The sequence below is a fragment of the Colobus angolensis genome, unplaced genomic scaffold, assembly GCF_000951035.1.
Source record: "Colobus angolensis palliatus isolate OR3802 unplaced genomic scaffold, Cang.pa_1.0 Scaffold313, whole genome shotgun sequence".
In the NCBI taxonomy this organism is placed as follows: domain Eukaryota; kingdom Metazoa; phylum Chordata; class Mammalia; order Primates; family Cercopithecidae; genus Colobus; species Colobus angolensis.
The window spans coordinates 3,224,824-3,240,690 of NW_012116411.1; the positions used below are offsets into that span (position 1 = coordinate 3,224,824).

At 39.6% G+C, this 15,867-nt stretch overlaps 1 protein-coding gene across 1 annotated transcript in view; it reads right to left on the bottom strand.

The window, feature by feature from the left end:
• Positions 1-15,867, bottom strand: part of LOC105518160 (lipid phosphate phosphatase-related protein type 1) — a 317,174-nt gene that overhangs the window by 16,141 nt on the left and 285,166 nt on the right. Inside the window, exon 5 of the mRNA XM_011951029.1 lies at positions 2,998-3,101. Coding sequence (XP_011806419.1) covers positions 2,998-3,101 — 104 coding nt within the window. The remainder of the gene's footprint in view (positions 1-2,997; positions 3,102-15,867) is intronic.

Genomic DNA, 15,867 nt, shown 5'->3' on the forward strand with positions numbered 1-15,867 from the left:
ATTAGTTTCCTATTGCTGCTACAACAAATTACTACAAACTGAGGGGCTTACAGCACAAATGTATCCCCTTCAGACTTCTGTATTCTGGAATTCAGAAGCCTACAACAGGTTCCACTAAGCTTAACTCAAAGCATTGGCAGGGCTGTGTTCCTTCTGAGTGCTCAGGGTATAATCCACACCTTTCCTTTTCCGTATGTTCTAGAAGTTGCCTTCATTCCTTATCTTATGGCCTCTTTCCAGGACTTCACATCATTCCAACTTCTGCATTCACTGTTATAGCTCCTCTGACTCTGACCCTCCTGCCTGTCTCTTATAAGGACCCTTGTGATTTTATCAGGATAATCCAGGATAGTCTCCCTATCACAACTTTAACCACACCTGCATTCCTTTTTGCCATGTAAGGTAACAGTTTCCAGGGACATGACCATCTTGATCATATCTCCTCTGACTCTGACCCTCCTGCCTGTCTCTTATAAGGACCCTTGTGATTATATCTGGATAATCCAGGATAGTCTCCCTATCACAACTTTAACCACACCTGCATTCCTTTTTGCCATGCAAGGTAACAGTTTCCAGGGACATGACCATCTTTGGGTGGGGAAGGGTGCATTCTGATTTTGCTGTTGATCTGAAAACCCTGTGAGTAGGCTATACTTTCTGGATTTTATCTGTTCTCTGGTAAATTCCATAAGATTAGCTCCAACAAGCTTGAACATACAGTGGTTTCCTTATAGAAAGCTCTGTGAATTATTTCAAGGGCTATATATTACATCTATGCACTGAGAAAGGCTGTGTAGAGCTATAAGTGGGTTGAAGAGATGAAGATGTCTTATATGCAATTGAAGGTAGAAGTTGACAAGTGTGAGAGGCAGCATTAACCTTTCTAAATGTCAAGGGTCTGCTATAGTTTCAACTACATGTCTACCCAATTTTGACTCCCATACTCAATGTTCTGAATCTGCAAATTGTGCTGACTTCAGCACCCAAAAATTAATCCATTATAGCAGAAGCAAAGACTAGGTTGGCTGAAACCTTCATCTGGTTTTCATTTTTATCTGTATTGATTGCTATAATCTTTCTTTTTGTGGCTTTGCCAGTATGTGCTTTATCATAATGAGAACTAGCTCTTTTAATAGCTTCTGCTGGCTCATACTCATTGGGTCTGACCTCTGAGAGCAGGCATTCATTGATCATCGAAGGCAGTTTTCACCCGCCAGGTGCTGGAAGTCTAAATGGGTGGAGATTTTCTACATCTTCAAGCAAGATTCTCAAAGACCAGGTTTCTGGGTCTTTCAAGGGGCAGTAAGTCTGTCCAGACATAACTTTTCCAGGAAACTAGGGTAATTTATGATCTGAAAAAGGAAAAGTGGCAGGCTCTCCCTTTGGCATTTTGTCAGAAGTGTTTCCAATTAGGGTGGGTTTTATTCTTTCTGTGGCAGAGGATTTCTAGGTTCCTTGGGTCAGTGCCAGCTCTGTGGTCACAGTGATTGTATGATGGCCAGCTCTCCACGCCACTGTCCTGGTTGCCAAGGCTGAAAGTGGCTTTCTCTTCTTCTCTTTGCCTTCTGTGGATTGTGTCTGTTTCTTCTGCTGGCTTCAGGAGCATCTGCTGTCCAAACACTTGATTCTGGTGCATTTGATACAGCTTTAGAAGGTACTGCATCAGCCTGGGAAGCCTACCTGCCCCGTGCAGGCCACAGCAACAAAGCATGGTGGAACCTGCACTGGTGACTCACAGACCATGTCAGATCATACAGGGCTTTTCTAAAGGAACACAGGACATCTTTCTGTTACTTAACCCTGAGCTCCTTGTGTGTATTTTTACAAGCCTCAGAAGCTAAAAACAGCTACTCTTGCCCTTAGAGTCAGATGAAACACCACTTAGTCTCCAGTATTGCAAGGCATGATTTGAAGATGTTTAAAAATGTCTCTGTATCTTGGTTTGGCATCTAAAATTCTTCAGGTGAGATCATATTTTTTAATAGATATTTTTCATTTCCATAAGGCAGCAACCCCTCAGATGGTTCTATTTATCTTAAGGCTCTGCTCCATCTGTGACGTTTCTTCCTTCAGAGAAGCCGATTATATTTTTGAATGGATTTTCCAATTTACAACAGACACAAAAGTCCAAAAGTAAAGCACTTTTGATTTGCCAGAGCTATGTGCTTGTTGTGATTGCTGTGGCTGTGTTCAGAATTCTGAATATGCTTGGTTTGGAAGATCAAGAGCTATAACCTGGAGGGCAAGACAGTCTTATGAAGTTTCTGAAATCAACTGCAGAGTAGGGGAGGAAGCAGATGTGGGCGTCACAGGAGGAGCTGGAGTCCTGCCTGGTCTGATTACAGGAGTAAAGAGGTACTTCCAGGCTCCCTGCCTCAGGCTGGTGTCAAGCCTTAGGGTCTGGGAAATGTAAATCTCCAGAAGGGTTTTTTGGAAATGTGGACAAAGGGCATTGTATTCCTGCTGGAGTGTAGATTGGGAACCCTACAAACCTCTTAGAGAACTTTGACATCCAGCTTGGCACCACAGCACAGGGTAACTGCATTAGCAATGGCCAAGGAAGGGTCAAATTAGTTAAGAGGCTTGGAAGAAGGACAAAAAACTTGGGGTCTGCTGCTGATGGCCATGATCAGGTCCCAGTAAGATGGATTGTCTAAGGAAACCTGAGCTCTTTGTGGCCTAAAAGAACGTAATGGATGCACACTGGGCTAAACAAAGGATGAAGAAAGCGAATAATGAAAGTGTTAAAGTCTCTCACTTTTTTTCTCAGGGTTTTATCTGGACCCCATCTGATCTCATATAGGATATCTTTGGACAAGTTAGGATCTTTGATCCCTAGTGGTTTAGGACATGGAGAGAAATTCTGTGACCCTATTCCTGCTGTGGACTCAGCGCAGGACTCCAGCCCTTGACTCCAGCAAGAATGTAGTAAAAACAGTGACAGAACCAGGAAACATGCATGATGGGGATCTTCAAAACCACCAATAATTGGCCTACTGACAAACAATAATAGGGCTCATTCCAGGATCCCTTCAGAACCGGGAAAAGTACAGAACCAGACTGCTCAGTGCTGTCCACACAGCAGACCTTCATTAGGAAGTCTAGATGCATGGAACAGAGTAACAATTAGCAGGGACTGAGCAAAGGAAGGACCATGTTCCTTTTAAGCCCCGAAAGTCTGGGACCTTGGGTAGAGCCTCAAAACTGAAGGCCAAATGTTGTATACTAAATGATAAATGTGTAATTCTCCAGTCAAAAGGGCACTTTGCTGACAGCCTCTGATGGATCATCTCTCAATTGTCCACTAAAATCATACATGACGACAGTGAAAAAAGATGGAACTGAAGGGAGGATGAGTGAGAGGAGTCCACTGTCGATAACCTTCATATGGAATATGTTTAGTATCTCTCTCGTCACACACACTCACGCATGCACACACACACACACTTTTATCTCATGGAAAACTCAAGCTTCTCCTCAGAAGACAGAGACTACAGAGACTGCAGGAGAAAACCTGGGGAAAGGTTTTCTATCTCTCGTATTATAGGGCCCCTGACTCTGAGATCCAGGATTTAGACTGCCCAGAAAACAAGGCTTCTGTCTCCCCACTGGATGAGTTCGCTCTGAATTTGCCTAAGACTCTCCTCTCTTACCTGTTTTTTTCTAAATGTATTTAGAGAGACACTCCTGGACAAGAACTCGGCAGGAGGCAGCAGGGGCACAGGCACTGGCATTTTGCATTCTGAGGACTAGATCCACGTCTTCTGGAGAGCATGGCTGCTGCTGGCTATAGCAGCTTTGTGCACGCTCTATAGAGCACCAATGAGCCACACAGTGAGGACAGTAGATTCTAGTTCCTTGGAGTTGAGGAGCTCTAGTAGGAAGCCTGCTAACTAGGGATTTGACTTGGGGCTGCGTACATCTGCTTTCAAGATGTAGCTCTGAAAAGCTGGCCAAGAGCAAGTCACACTTCTGTTGATGAACACAGCGTGCATAGGTATAGCCCTATTTGACAGTAAATAGGGAGAAATAATCACAGATCACATTGGACCTTGGAAAAATCTCCTGTTTTAGACTAGTATGGTACCATTATTCTCTTCTTTCCTATTTCTTGTTTCAGTAGGAACTTTACACTTGCATAGATTATTCAATAATTTCCATCTGTCACATTAGAATTGTTGAATATGCAGGCTCTATTACAGCAAGGAACCCATTTGTTTTTGCTCATCATTGTATTCCCAGCACCTAGCATCAAACTTGGCACATAGTAAACATTTAACAGATAATTGCAGAATCAATGAATGAGCTGCTGAAGGAACTTTAGAAAGTAAAAGAAGAAGATAAAAGAGCATAGAAACTTGTCCATATTTTCTAATTCATGTTGGTGCCTTATATCCTTGATTTCAGAGAACATAGAGTTGACAGCAAACCATTTAGCATGTAAGTTACAGGGATCATATCTCCTTTTTATAAAATTCACAAAGTCGGGCATAGTGCTAGACAACTAGACATAAATGATCATTAAAAACTGGGACTTCATAAGTGTCTCATGAATTGGAAAACTGTAAATCCTAATTCACAAATGAAAGCATTCTCTATTCTAATGCAGTGAGAATTAAAAAAACCTTAGAGTATGGAGATCTATGTCATACACAACAAATACTTTTTATTGGAGATGTTTGTGAAGCACAGGAAACCGAAGTCATGATGAACTTGGGAAGTGTACTGATGGGTAGTTTTATTGAGACATGCATATCTTAGAAATGTCCCTATTTCTGATTCTGAGAAATTACAATGGTTGTCAGTTTCAGCATTAACACGTGGGCACATAAAAACTCCTATATATTTTCATGTGGGGAAACTAACACATGGAACTTTAAAAAAGAATAGTGAAAAAGACATAAAAACAATTTATCTGGATTAAGTTGCCAACAATACTCTACACCTATGTTGAAAAGCTACTCTGTGGACAATTGCTTAGTCTGAACTGCAGCTTGTGCCACCCCTCCCTACTTTCCTTAACATTCATTCTCAATCTCTTATCAAAAATTGTTGGCCAGGCACGGTGGCTCATGCCTGTAATCCCAGCACTTTGGGAGGCCGAGGCAGGCGAGTCACCTGAGTTCAGGAGTTCAAGACCAGCCTGACCAATAGGGTGAAACCCAGTCTCTACTAAAAATACTAAATTAGCCGGGTGTGGTGACACATGCCTGTAATCCCAGCTACTCAGGAGGCTGAGACAGGAGAATCGCTTGAAGCTGGGAGGCAGAGGTTGCAGTGAGCTGAGATAGTGCCATTGCACTCCAGCCTGGGCAAAAAGAGTAAAACTCTTTCTCAAACAACACCACCACCAAAAACAAAAACAAAAACAAAAACAAAACCTGTGGCCACAGTGGCTTGTCCCTGTAATCCCAGGACTTTGGGAGGCAGAGGTGGGTAGATCACTTAAGGCCAGGAGTTCGAGACCAGCCTGGCCAACATGGTGAAACCCCATCTTTACTAAAAATACAAAAATTAGCCAGTGGTGCTGGGCACCTATAATCTCAGCTACTCAGGAGGCTGAGGCAGGAGAATCACTTGAACTTGGGAGGTGGAGGTTGCAGTGAGCCAAGATTGCGCAACTGCACTCCAGCTTAGGCAATGGAGCGAGATTGTCTCAAAAGTCAAAAACAAACAAAACAAAACAAAAAACTGTTAAAAGAGGTCTGTTCTTTTGTTTCTCTATGGTAAAATGATGTCATGAAAGATAGTGAAAGTAGTAGCATGTTGTGTGATGTTGAGAATATTTGAACATTTTCTCTTTTGCAAAATCTAACCAGCTTTGTGCATCTCTTTGTGGTAGCTTTTTTACCATGATGTCCACAAAATGAGAAAACGTGGCCTCCCATCAGCTTCTAGCCTCTGTTTTGGTAGAAAAAAATGATGAAAAATCTTATCCCACACAGACAAGTACAAGCAAATGGCAGGGGTCTACCAGTGCCATTTCAACACTGTAAGAGGAATACCTAGGGAATTCTGTTTCGCCAACCACATTCTGATGCAACCACCAGCTCTTAGTCTAGATCACATCTTTCATCAAAACACCATTGGAAATGGAACACAAGATTAAAGAAACACATACAGTTCACTTTTGCTTTTTCTTTTCCACATCAGGATCCCCAGTAGAAAATCTTAATCTAGTTCTGTTTTTGCCAAGGTACCCCAATTCAACTATTGAAGACTATTCCTTCAGGAAACCACAGTTTCTTTCGGAAAAGGAAAAGTGGTAAAATGCTTTCTCATTAACATGCTTTATTCAAACTGGAAGTTTCCTGTAAAGATAATTTATCTGAGGTTACCATGTTCACCCCATTTCCTTATCAAGGTGTACTGACCTGATGAGATCTTTAACTATGACTGCCATGGATACCAGGTAATAATAATAACAACAATAGCTAATATGCTATGCTTAGTACATACAAGGTATTGTTCTAAGTGCTTTGCAATATTAGATCACCTAATGCTCACCATGACTTGGAGGTAGATGCTATTATCTTTACATTTTACAGATGAGGAAATTGAGATACAGAGAAGTCAATTAACTTGACCAAGGTCACACAGCTAGTAAGTAGAGGAGCTTGGGTTAGAAACCAAATAGTAAGGCTCTAGAGTCTATACTCTTAATCATAATTCTCTCAGCTTATTTATACATGTATTAGCATACATATGGATAAGCATCCGACCATGAAGACATTTTAGCTTATGCTTGGGAGCACACACACACGCACACACACAGCATTGAGAAGAGGCAAGGACTTTATAGCATGTCTCTTGTGAAATGTATTGCACTTGCCACAACAGAATAAGAGTTCTTCAATTTTGTAGTCAATTCTCCAAAAAGAAGATGATTGAATATGTATGATATGTCATTTGAATAAGGCACTTTTCTCATCACTTTAGCAATGAATCTGACTCTTTTTCTAGCATGACACAAACACAATTGGTGCAAATTGATCCATATGCCTTATATATTGTGCTTCAAAAATAAGTTCGACAAAATCAAATACATCAGTTCCTTGGATGGTAAATTTCAGGTGTTTACAGGGCAATGCTGTGGTCTCTTTCTCCTATAGATACTGCACAAACACCAAAGGCTGACAACAGCCTGCTTGTCTTGATTGGATGGTTGAAATCATAAGAATAGATTTTATTTAAGTCAATTAATCTGAACCTAGTTACTTTATCTGTTAAAATGAACCATAAGTAGTCCTTATATCACAGGGTGATTATTGAAATCATAAAAAACAGTTGTAAAAACACTTTGTAAATTGTGAGCCCTTTATTGATATTGCTGTTTATGACTGAGAGAAGCAGATGTAACTAAGGGAAGGGGTTATAAATTGATTATGAAATTATTTTTTAAATGCAGGAAAGAGATAAGAAACCTACAGTTGTAACAACCTGAAACAAATATTTGACTCAGTTATTCATCCTTTGCATTAATAAAGCACCTTTTACAATGCAATAAGCTGGTGGTTTAAAAAAAAAAAAAACCCTGTATTTGTCATTGTAATTACTCATGATAAGTAAAGATGAAGGATAATTACTTAATAAAGATGATGAGTAATCAACTAGAAAGCCCACTAAATATTTCTATAAACAAAAAGAACGAACAAATACATTTTTACTTCTCCAAAGCATAAAATTACTCGACTTCTTAACAGGATTTTATCTCAAGAATGTCCTCTTTACTCCTTTGACAGGACAATTCCCCAGTACTTTATCTCACAAATATAAGCCTTCTCTCCCGCCACCAAGCCTCTAAATATCTTCTTGGTCCCTCTAGGCAGTATAATTCCAAATGCTGCTTAACAGAGAGGAAAACAAAAGTTTGCCAGAGGCCATGATAACTTTCAAGTGGAATGGAACATGTGGATGCAAGTAAGTCTAGAAAATATGCCCTGGATACAAACTAAATGTGGAGGAAAAAATGTAGCTACCAAGAGATATTGAAATACAGGAATATCGAGACCTGGATTTTTAGAGGGCTTCAAATTTGGCTTTTGTGATTCCATGTTTATATGTTTCTAAAGCTGAAGCTGATGATCTGAATCTACTTCCATTCCTACCACAAGATCAGCATCAAACCCCCATGGGCAGCTGCCAGCCCTGTGTGTGATTTACAGACACTGAGATCTGGTGCTGTTGTCCTCCGCTTGATGCATTTCCTAAACACTTTCATTATGTCCTAATGTAATAACTTAAATTGTTTCTGCTCACACCTATAATATCAATACCCTGGAAGGCTGAGGCTGGAGGATCCCTTAAGCCCAGGAGTTCGACACAACCTCAGCAACATAGGGAGACCCTGTCTCTACATATAATTTAAAATTAGCTGGGCAAGGCAGTGTGTGCCTGTGCTCCCGTCTACTCGGGAGGCTGAGGTGGGAGGATTGCTTGAGTCTGGGAGGTCAAGGCTGCAATGAGCTGTGATCATGCTACTGCACTCCAGCCTGGGTGACAGAGTAAGACCCTGTCTCAGAAAATAAAAATAAGTAAGTTGCTTCCAAAATACACACTACTTTAAAAAAGTTATTATAGAAAGCTTTGAAACTACTCTTTACTAACTGTTGAGTAATCAGTTAGTGCCTAATTTTGTTAAATGAATATTTTTGTTATGCAAGATATTATACAACTTAAAAGTTTTTGAAATATACTTAAAAACCTTTATAAAAGTAGTTGTCAGCTGAGGGTGACCCCACCCCAGGGAACTTTTGTAATGTTTGGAGACATTTTTGATTGATTCCCACTAGTGGAGGAGTGAGTGCTATTGGCATTTGGTGAATAGAGGCCAGAGGTACTACTAAACATCGTATTAATACAATGCACACAGTCAGTATTCTACTTCTACACAAAGAATTATCTGGCAGAGAATGTCAATAGTGCAGAGGGTAAGAAACACTGTTTTACAGCAATTGAGTTCACTGTAGTGTCATGAATTGGCATTGTCTAATCCGCAAAGTGCTAGAGAAAGCAGTTTTCTGCTCAGTCTTTTACTGGAGTCCAGCCTCTAAACACTAACGCTAAGGAGGACCCTCAAAAAAGAATCACTAGAGTCTCATATGACTCAATAACTTTCCTCTTGATGATTAGGGTAATCTATGGAGTTCTAGGCTAGGAGTTTTGTTCAGATCTGTAATATTCTGGCTCACCAAGGATGACATTCAAAGGGGAATAGAATCAGTCCCTGCACTGAGCAGAGGAACCAAAAGCAACTTCATCACAATTTCTTGAGACCCAAGCAAAGGTTGCTCCCTGGCTACACCTTCTAGGCCAGTCATGGTACCAGCTTCAGCATCCTTCCTCCCCTGCGTCCTTGAATCCCAGTCACAAGCCCAATCCTGATCCCCAGTAGGAAGTAGCAAGCATCTTAGTCTCTAAGTCTATTGGCTTTGCTGCTTATGTGGTCCAGAAACAGGAGTTCCATTTCTTTCCCTTAACATTCTTCCTGGCTCTTTCCTCTTGACCTGTGTACCTGAGCTTCAACTATGGTTCCTGTTGCTGAGTTCTAGAAATCATCTCCATCTACTTATAGGCCCATGTCCTGCCTTGCTCTTGACATTTTTCTTTTATGGTCTAGACTCATGGCTCAGAAAGAAAGTTGAGTGCCTGGGCACTGTTACTTATCTTTAGATTACCTGGGCAGCTTGAACTTCCTTGGTCAGCACATGGAGCTGGCCTGGTTCCCTGGGCATCTGGTTAACTGGGATCATCCCTGTCTTGATTGGTCTGTCCTGCTATGGATTCACTGCCAACTCGATAATTCTCATGGTATGACAGCCTCCCCTTTCCATTTAAAGTTACATATCTGCCACCACAAACTCCTTATTTCCTTTCCCTAGTTATTTTTCTCTGTACCACTTACTTTCTAACACTATAATTTATTTTGTTTAGTGTCTGGCTTTTTCTATCAGACTATAAACTGAAGGAGGGCACATTTGCATTTGGTTCACTCATATATAATCAACACCTTAATCTGTACCTAACATCTCATAGGTGCTCAATGAGTATTTCATTGAAGGTTGAAAGAACATGACCAGTGCCTCCAGCTGTATTTTAACTATAAATACTGAATGCAAACAGAAATAGACTAATCAAATCAAATAAAATCTCTTTTCTGATACAGTACATTTAAATGACTTTCAAAATCGAGGACTTTCTAGTTCTCAAAAAGGCTGACATTAAGCTTGTCCCAGGGTATCAATTCTTACAACCATAAAACGCCATGACCTTTGAAACTGCATTTAAAATATTCATGCTTTCACTTAGACCACACTTGATTTATAGAAATTAATTAGCATTACATGAATTAGCTGTTTACCATGGCACTTTTTAGTCTGTCCAGTGCTACCTAATCCTCGGACCTGACCTGAATGGCAGAAGACTTGGTTGGTATTTAATTAAATTTTTATTAGAAGTAATAATGGATCAACCGTGTGACCCCAAATGAAAAGACTATAATGAATAGCTCTGGATGACAAGCTATTTTAGGTGCGAATAGTCAAATGTTGGCAGATTTGGATCAGTTTGTTAATTAACTCAAAGCAGCTATTCAGGAAGGGAAAGTTAATTTATTTTTCCTTCTATATGGTAAACAAACCAAAAACCCTCATCAAATTCTAATGCTGCCTATTCATTACTTTTCAATATTAAACATTTACTATTTAATAATTGATATTTACAAAAATATTTACACAAGTATATTTGTGAACAGAATTGAACTGAACTTCATATTTCTTTTTTGTGGAAAATGTAACTTCCTTATTTAGTCATTGCCACTGAAAAAGAAATGTGGATGTTTAACTCTCTCGAGAACATAAATCTGTATTGCTGTTACTATGCAATGTAATGTAGTAGCAAAGGAAATGGTATAAAGTAAAAGAAATGAAGAGGGAAAAAATGAGAGAGAGGAGTCTTCATACATGTTACTAATTTGATTACATTTGTTTTTATAAAGTATAGGTAAAATCTGTTAGTTTAGCCAGTTCCTTTCCTCCCTTCCCACATTATATAACTTGAGAAATTATACAATGGTTTAGAAGGAAGTGGATAGAGAAGTTTAGCTATGATGTTTTATGCTTAAAACCTGGGAGGACAGGCAGCCTTCTTATAATGAGAATCTTGGGGAAAAAATTTATTGTTGGATTTGTGAATCAAAGGAATTTAATACTCTCTGTCAAAGTCAACACCATTAGCATTTGCTAAAGGAGGAGATGGTTGAATTTGAATGTTTTCTCTTTGACTTCACTATTCTTGCCATTGTCTCATTTAAAACTTAATTTGGATCTGTGGGGTGAAGCAGAAGCCTAACCTTCAAATCCATGCCACACAGAGACAAAGAATTAGAGAAGCAAGTTGACATTTTTCCTCTTCTATCCACACTGCAGACTATGTTAGAGAACTTGGCCATCCTTCTGGATGGCCTTTATTTTGCCCTCACTCTTTAAAAAAATTATCTTTAGTTATTTTTCTGATTTCTAAAAGTACACATATTCATGATAAAAAATTAAAATTACAGAACATTAGAAAGCCAAAAATTATTTGCCCAATTTGCTCATCATCCTACAATTCAGAAGTGACAACAGCTAATTTTTAGTGTATTTCCCTTCAGTCTCTTTGCTATGGATAACATACACACAAATACACATATACGCTTACATAATGTTGTATTCTTTTTATTTAAAAACAATTATGGATTCATAGTGTTTTGACTTCACATATCATGAATATTCTATATAAAAAATTCTTAATACACTTTCTGAGGTTGCAACTTAAAATGGCAGCATTATTTCTTTTCAAAAATTAGAGATATCTAACTTATAAAATAATTTTAGTCCACAAAAATTAATCTACATTTCCAATTTTTCATTAGGGTTAAAAAAAGACCATTATTTGTAAGGTTATTGAAACACACTGTCAAATTGCAATGCAGAAAGGGTTAAATATCAATTTACTTTCACCAGAATTGTATTACAATCCCAAGTTTTTTCATCTTTTACAGCATAAAGGCTTGTTTTCTTAAAAACTAATTCATTGGCCTTTTTTTGCAATGTGAAGTTGATATTTTTTGGAAAATACTGTTTGTAGTGGATTGTAGAATAATTACATAAACTGCAAGAGAAAAGTCATGCCATTTCAGGTTCGTTAGAATGGTTAGCTGAAACAGTTGTCATTTTCCAATGTCAATTGTGTAGTATGTATTTTGGTAGCTTTGGGGCTAGAAAAAAGACTAAGCTCTTCAAAATAAGTTTTTCTAGTTTATTTTTATTACTCCCTTATTTTACTCTAATTTTTTCCAAAGAAAACATTTCCATTTAAACAGCCTTTATTCTAAGTAGTACCCTTTCTTGTGAAAAAAATTCACATATACTCAGAAGTTACCCTTCTCAAGATAAATAGACCCATTCCTTCACCCTTCCTACATGAAAAGTCAGAACAGACTTCTCTTTCTCTTAGAAATTACCTTATTTATGCACTTTAATTTCCTAGGACTAAGCTGAAAGTGGTAATAAAGTTAATTAAACAGAAGGCAAATGAATGCTTAAGAATCAGCATTTATGAAACTAGTTCTAGGCAAATCCGTGATTTAGCAAAGTTTATATTTGCTTTTCATTCACCCTAATAAAGACATACCCAAGGCTGGGCAATTTACAAAGGAAAGAGGTTTAATGAAGAACTTACAGTTCTTGTGGCTGGGGAAGCCTCGCAATCATGGCAGAAGGCAAGGAGGAGCAAGTCACATCTTACATAGATGGCAGCAGGCAAAGAGAGAAAATGAGGAAGACGCAAAAGCAGAAACCCCTGATAAAACCATCAGATGTTTTGAGACTTATTCACTACCATGAGAACAGTATGGGGGAAGCCACCCCCATGATTCAAGTTATCTCCTACCAGGTCCCTCTCACAACATGTGGGAATTATGGGAGTACAATTCAAGATGAGATTTGGGTGAGGACACAAAACCAAACCATATTACCTCTCAAAAATCATTTTTTGGCAACCTATGTGCCAGGTACTTTGAAGTATGCAGTTGATACAGAATGCAAAAGATACAACTTCTGCTTTCCAAGGGATCACAAATTAATAGGAGTAACAGATTTAAGTCACTATAGTAATATGAGAAATGCCTATAACAGACGTAGGTGCAAGGCTCAGTGGAGGCCTAGAAGACAAGGCAACTAGTTGATGGGATTGATAAACAGGTAATGTCTAAATAGCATTCTGAAGATGAGTAGGGTTTGGCCAGCTTCTAAAGTGAAAGGGTGGCAATAGAATATTCTAGGCTGAAGGAGCAGCACATGTGGAGGTACTGAGGCAAGGCATCACACTTTGCTTTGGAGGGCATGTGAAGCTGTTTAGCATGATGGGAGAGGGTCTCATGAGGGAGTGGCTCTGGATGAGGCTGGAGACATGCGAGGACCTCAGATTGTGAAAGGCGATGAGGCTGGAGATATGTGAGGACCTCAGATTATGAAGGGCTCTGTAGGCTATGTTAAGAACAGTAGAAATCTATTGAAAGGTTTTAAGCAGAGAATTGACTTTCTCATACTTTTGCTTCAAAAAGATCAATAGCTACAAAATGGTCAACAGATGGTAGCTTTGTGGGGCTGGGGTGAATGCAATGATATTGCAGAACAAGATGTAGGGAGACAAGAACTTTTAATCACCTAAATCAGTGGTTCTCAAACTTTCCATGCATCAGAATCACCTGGGTGACTTGTGAAAACACAAATAATCAGATTTAATCCCCATATTTTCTGATTTAGCAGGTATAGAAGGAGGCCTAAGAATTTCTAACAAGTTCCCAGATGGCGTAAGGTGTCTCTCAGGTTTTTTACTTGAGCAACTGGGTGGATCCTAGAGTCATAAAAAACAAAAGAGGGAAAGCATGAAGCAAGTGCTTTTTTTTTTTTTTTCCTAAACCCAGCAATCCCCCTAGCCTTTCAATGCTGTTTCCTCTAATTCTCCAAAGTTTAAATGTTACCTTTTGGCTATCTCTCTGCTCTAGCATCCCTTCTTTAGAAGCAGAATCTCATGATGCTGAACTCTAACTCACCTTATTTGAATGTCTCTGGCTTATCCTCCCAAGGTCCAGATCTCTATTAGCTTATGACAGATCCAAATGGATAATGTGTCATTGATTATAAGTGGGAATTTGATGCTCCTCCAGGGTGACAAATTTCTACTTTAACAGTGGTCTTCCTGAACCATGCCTCACTGCAATGTGGTGTCTCAAGTGGGAGTTTTAGATACCACAACGGACAATCTAGAGGACTGGTTCCTGGATGGTAGGGATCTTCTGGCTTCCCTCAATGAACAGAGACTTGTGCTACCATTGCATAGAGGTCTATACAAATGACAAGTGCCAGTCAAAATTTCTATTCCTTGGACCCTGCTCCAGGTGTGTGGGTCACAAAGGGTGTAATTTATCTTTGCCAAGGGAAATAGCAGTGACTTTTAAAGGTATTCCAATTTAATTGTAACAAATCTCTGTTTTAAATAACTTGCTGTAATTACATGTACAGGAAGCAGGTTGGACAGTGGTCATAAAATCTTCCCTGAATCAAATTATGTACGTGTGTGTGCATGCGTTACTCCTTGGGAAAAGTTACTTTACCCCATTTCCTGTCAAGATTCTTCATATGTACAACTAGGACTATAAAATATGTTACAGGGGCCGGGCATGGTGGCTCATGTCTGTAATCCCAACACTTTGGGAGGCTGAGGCAGGTGGATCACCTGAAGTCAGGAGTTCAAGACCAGCCTGACCAAGATGGTGAAACCCCTCTCTACTAAAAATACAAAAATTATCCACCATTAGGGACAGGCACCTGTAATCCCACCTACTCAGGAGGCTGAGATAGGAGAACTGCTTGAATCTGGCAGACGGAGGTTGCAGTGAGCTGAGATCGTGCCACTGCACTTCAGCCTGGGGAGACAGCAAGACTCTGTCTAAAAAATAAAATAAAATACCGTACAGGGTTTTGGGTAGATTAAATGAAATAATGTATGTAAAATGTCTAGTTCAGTGTTCTGTATAATAAATATTCTCTTCTCTCCTCATTTCCCCTTGATCTCTTATCTTGCCCCTCTGGGAAGTGATCAAACTCTGGACATCTTTGGAACGAACCATTGTTTGGAATGAGTGAACTAGACAGTAGTGGCATCATATTGACCAGGGTATACCCATAAGCCAATTGCAAACTTCCATTGTCTGCAAAAATTTTATTCTGCAAATAACATCAAATGCCTGAGACTATTTTAATGCTAAGGATTACTTCTTTTTTTTTTTTTTTTTTTTTTGAGACGGAGTCTCGCTCTGTCGCCCAGGCTGGAGTGCAGTGGCGCGATCTCGGCTCACTACAAGCTCCGCCTCCCGGGTTCACCCCATTCTCCTGCCTCACCCTCCCGAGTAGCTGGGACTACAGGCGCCCGCCACCTCGCCCGGCTAGTTTTTTGTATTTTTAGTAGAGACGGGGTTTCACCGTGTAAACCAGGATGGTCTCGATCTCCTGACCTCGTGATCCACCCGTCTCGGCCTCCCAAAGCACTGGGATTACAGGCTTGAGCCACCGCGCCCGGCCGGATTACTTCTTTTAAATAAGATGTTCTTAGGTTTCCCACTGCACTATTTCTTTCATTTCCATTCCAACCAGACAAGTTATTACATATTGATTTTGATGTGGTATTTGCTTATTACTTGAAGAAATTCAATCCTTTCCTACAATAGGAAAAAAAAAAAAAAAAAAAAGATTAAGGATTACCAAAAGGCTTGTTGAGAGCATGACCCTCAGTTTCTCAGTTGTCAGTTCTCTTGTTCTAAATGGT